Source organism: Vicia villosa, unplaced genomic scaffold (genome assembly GCF_029867415.1).
Source record: "Vicia villosa cultivar HV-30 ecotype Madison, WI unplaced genomic scaffold, Vvil1.0 ctg.001085F_1_1, whole genome shotgun sequence".
Lineage (NCBI taxonomy): Eukaryota > Viridiplantae > Streptophyta > Magnoliopsida > Fabales > Fabaceae > Vicia > Vicia villosa.
In genome coordinates this window covers 325859-330733 of record NW_026705477.1, presented here as the reverse complement: position 1 = coordinate 330733, position 4875 = coordinate 325859, and the positions used below count along the sequence as shown (strand labels likewise).

Below are 4875 nucleotides of genomic sequence, written 5' to 3'. Positions count from 1 at the left end.
TTGTCTTCGGTCTCCTCAATGGGTGACATCCGAGAAAGGTGATCCGCCATCGTGTTTTCACACCCTTTCTTATCACGAATTTCCACGTCAAATTCCTGAAGGAGTAAAATCCATCTCAGCAGTCTTGGTTTTGAGTCCTGTTTAGCAAAAAGATACTTCAAAGCAGCATGGTCAGTGTAAACAATTACTCTAGAACCTAACAGATATTGCCTGAATTTATCAAAGGCATAAACAACCGCTAGCAACTCCTTTTCAGTTGTTGCGTAGTTCATCTGTGCAGGGTTCAAGACATGACTAGCATAATAAATAACATGTAGCAATTTTTCTCTACGCTGTCCTAAGACCGCCCCTACTGCGATATCACTAGCATCACACATGATCTCAAAAGGTAGAGACCAATCCGGTGCCACAACAATTGGTGCTGACACTAATTTGTTCTTTATAGTTTCAAAAGCTACAGTACAATCATTATCAAAAGTAAAAACTTTATCCTTAACCAAAAGAGTAGTTAAAGGTTTGGCAATCTTAGAGAAATCTCTTATGAACCTGCGGTAGAATCCCGCATGCCCTAAGAAACTTCGAATACCTTTTTCATTCATTGGCGGGGGTAGCTTTTCTATTACCTCGATCTTTGCTTGGTCGACTTCTATTCCTCTGTGGGAAATTTTGTGACCCAACACTATACCTTCTCGCACCATAAAGTGACACTTCTCCCAGTTTAGGATTAAATTTGTCTGTTGGCATCTTTCTAACACATGAGCAAGGTTAGTTAAACAATTATCAAAAGACTTACCAAAAACTGAGAAGTCATCCATGAACACCTCCATGTGCTTTTCCAGCATATCATCAAAGATGGCTTGCATGCATCTTTGAAAAGTAGCGGGGGCATTACATAACCCGAATGGCATCCTTCTGTAAGCAAAAACACCAAACGGGCACGTAAATGCGGTTTTCTCTTGATCTTCTGGTGCCACTGCTATCTGATTATACCCCGAATAGCCATCGAGGAAACAATAATAGTCGTGACCTGCCAACCTTTCCAGCATCTGATCAATGAAGGGCAACGGGAAGTGATCCTTCCTCGTAGCCAGATTCAACCTTCTATAATCTATACAGACTCTCCATCCAGTCACCGTCCTTGTTGGGATTAATTCATTTTTTTCATTCTTAATCACTGTAGTTCCTCCTTTTTTTGGTACTACATGAACAGGGCTCACCCAAGAACTATCAGATATAGGGTAAATCATCCCCGCATCTAAAAGTTTCACAACTTCTTTTCTGACAACTTCTTTCATCGCGGGATTTAACCGCCTTTGGGGTTGGACTACCGGTTTTTGATCATCTTCCATGAGAATTTTGTGCATACAAACTGTAGGACTAATTCCTTTCAAATCTTCAATAGACCATCCCATGGCACTTTTATGTTTCTTCAGAACTTCGACAAGCCTGTTTTCTTGAAGAACTTCAAGGTGGGAACTTATTATAGCCGGGCATTTACTTTCGGTGTCTAAAAAGACATATTTGAGGTTTTCCGGAAGTTGTTTCAATTCAGCCCCCTTCTTTGATTCACCTCTCTTTTCCTCCATTAAAGGTTGCCTTAAATCCTCCCATCGGTTTTGTCGGGAGCCTTTACAAGTTGGTGTCGCTCCCATCATTGCTATTACTTCCATTTCTTTTTCGTCAACCACTTCCGTTTCATCGAAAATTGATAGACTCAACACCCTCTCTAAAGGTAATTGTTGTGACTTTAAAGCGTGTGCATCAATAACAATTTGATCAATTACCTCAATATGTTGACTGGTTGCAACATCATCCTTATACTTCATAGTGTTTCGAACATCAATTTTTAACTCCTCATCATATACCTTCAAAGTCATTGTGCCTTCTTCTATATCTATCAAACATCTTCAAGTCTCTAAGAATGGTCTTCCCAAAATTATCGGAATTTCTTCATCCTCCGGCATCTCTAAGATGACAAAATCCACCGGGAACACAAACTTATCAATCTTTACAAGCACATCTTCTACTATCCCGTAAGGTCTCTTTACTGAGTGATCCGCAAATTGGAGTGTCATCCTTGTATCTTGCACTTTGCCGATTCCTAGTCTTTTGTAAATAGATAGCGGCATGAGACTCACACTTGCTCCTAAATCGATAAGAGCTTTCTTGAAAGACCGATCCCCAATTGTGCAAGGGATAGTCACGGAACCTCGGTCCTTCTTTTTCACCGGGATCTTCATACCCTGCAAAATAGCACTACAAGTTTCAGTTAGAATAATAGGGTCACGATCGGTGGTTCTTTTCTTTGAGATGATGTCCTTCATGAATTTGGCATATGTAGGCATTTGCTCCAACGCCTCCAGGACAGGAATATTTAACTCAATCTTTTTGAACATCTCCAAGAATTTTTCAAAATTTTTCTCATGCTGCCCTTTCTTCTTATTTCTTGTAGGGAAAGGAAGTTTGATGGTTGGTTTTGGTTCAACCTCCTTCTCTTTTGTCACAGGTTCCGACACAACCAACTCTTCAGCTTCCACCTCATTCTCCTTTATTTCTAGATCAACTTCCAATAATGGCTCTTCTCCTTCGGCATTTTCCTTCATAGCTTCTTTTGCTTTACCACTTCTAGTGATTATGGCACTCACATTATTGTGGTCTTTGGGATTTGGAATTGTTGCACTAGGCAGAGCACCAGGTTGTTGGGGACTTGCTAGTTGTTGTGCTATCTGACTCATTTGAATTTCAAGATTCTTAATAGATGCACATGTGTTCCGAAAATTACTTCTTGTTTCTTCTTGGAATTGACAGCTCTGAGCGGCCATTTTTTCAATGGCAATTTCCCAATCTTCTTTTCTTTGTCCTTGTTGCTGAAATTGTTGCTGAGGTTGTTGATATGGTTGTTGTGGTGGTGGCCGATATTGTTGTTGTTGTGATAAACCTTGATAATGAGTAACCCCTTGTTTAGGAACATTTCCTTGTTGATCTTTCCATGCAAAATTTGGATGATTTTTCCATCCGGGATTATAAGTGTTGGAATAGGGATTGTTCTGCTTCAAAAAATTAATTTCCTCAACCTGTTGTGCTGTCACCACACAATGCATGGCAAAGTGAGGTCCTCCACATATTTCACAATTTACCGCTTGACTCGGCTGAGCTGGTTGAACCTGTGCAACAGTTTGCTTTTCAAGTGCCATTTGTTTCAATCTGCGTTCAACTTCAGCTGCGATCTGATCTTCCATTTTCACAACTTGATTTGACAGCTTCAAATCAACTAACCCCTCGGGTTGATTAACACTGCGGTCATACAGCTCTAAATGTTCGTTTGCCGCAATAGCATCTATGATCTTCTTTATCTCCGTGGCTGTTTTAAAATTTGTTGAACCACCGGCAACTGTGTCAATTAGTTGCTTAGTTTTCAACTTCAAACCATTCACAAAGTTCTGCATTTGTTCGGTTACATCCATGTTATGAGTTGGGCATGCAACTAACAACCTCTTGAACCTTTTATATGCATCTCCAAGTGATTCTCCTTCCTTCTGTTTAAAATTAACGATATCATATCTCTTGTGGATATACACAGAAGCAGGAAAATACTCATTCAGAAACGTTGTCTCCATTTGTTGCCAAGTTGTGATACTTCCAGCAGGCAAAGAGTAAAACCACTCTTCAGCATCATCTGACAAAGTAAATGGAAACATTACCAGTTTCTTCGCCTCTTCAGAATGCCCCTCTATTTTTAACGACGTTGTCATAGTAAGAAACCTCTGCAAGTGTTTGTTTGCATCTTCATTGATTCTTCCAGAGAAAGGTTTCTTTTCAAGTTGTCGTATTGTTGCTGGGTGCAACTGAAAGTGAGCGACATAGACCGGTTGATTCACAATCGTCATCCGGCCGGTTGGTGCATTAGCTCCACCATAATCACCTAATAATCTTTCTACGGGAGCTGCCATTGTTTCAGCTTCCGAATCTGAATGCTCTGAATGAATAGAAAAAATCTCGTCTCTTTCAGATTCTGAAGATGTTTGGTTCTCTTTTATAGCTTCCAGTCTATCTCGTTTCGCTTTCCGAAGTCTAGCTTGCAACGATCGTTCTGGCTCTGCGTCAAAGAGAAAATCTGCTGAGGCCTTACCTCGCATAAAAGATTAGACAATTATTAGTGATGAGCACACAACAAACAAAATATAATTTTAGTTGCTGAGCAAAAAAAAACAAAAAAAAAATTTAATTGAATGATTATTTTAACTTATATTTTGGAAATCCCCGGCAACGGCGCCAAAAACTTGATCGGAAAAATAGCAAGTGTACTATTTTCTACCGATGTAGTTTATAAAGTGGAAATTATCCAAGTATCGATCTCAAGGATTGCTGTGGCAATATAAGTTCTATAATGATTCAATCAAACTAAAAGAACCTGGGGGTTTGGTTTGATGTTGTAAAATAATGACTAAATTATATAAAACTAACGATAAAAAGAATAAATCACGAATTATCAGATATGAGCAGATTGCTAGGGGGGGTCAGTGAATGATTTCACTTATAACAAACTTGTCTTCTTAATGCAACAACTTAGGTTCATCAGTTAATTACCGGTTCTTTAAGTGTCTTATTTTAAGTCCTTAGTAATAAGATTTTCTTGACATCTCTACCTAATCACTATGTCCATAGGTAATTGCGGTAGGAACAAGTATTCAAATAACAAGAATTCCGGTTATAATAAGATATCCCTAGTCCTAGGTGATATACGTTATAATATGTTCTGCATCATGTCAACAAGAGAATTACTGTCCAGTTAAATTTACTTATCAAAATCACCATCCGTTTTTCTGACGGGAAGAGCATTACGATCAGACAAAGAACAAATCAACTGAATGAAAC

General features: G+C 39.1%; 1 protein-coding gene across 1 annotated transcript; it reads right to left on the bottom strand.

Annotated features, from left to right (window-relative positions):
• Nucleotides 1–1907: 1907 nt before the first annotated feature.
• Nucleotides 1908–4136, bottom strand: LOC131633204 (uncharacterized). The gene is made up of 3 exons (XM_058903915.1): nt 3702–4136; nt 2955–3440; nt 1908–2726 (listed from the first exon to the last, which is right to left on the bottom strand). Exons 1-3 carry the CDS (start codon nt 4134–4136, stop codon nt 1908–1910), a joined length of 1740 nt encoding a protein of 579 aa, XP_058759898.1.
• Between the last annotated feature and the right edge of the window lie 739 nt (nt 4137–4875).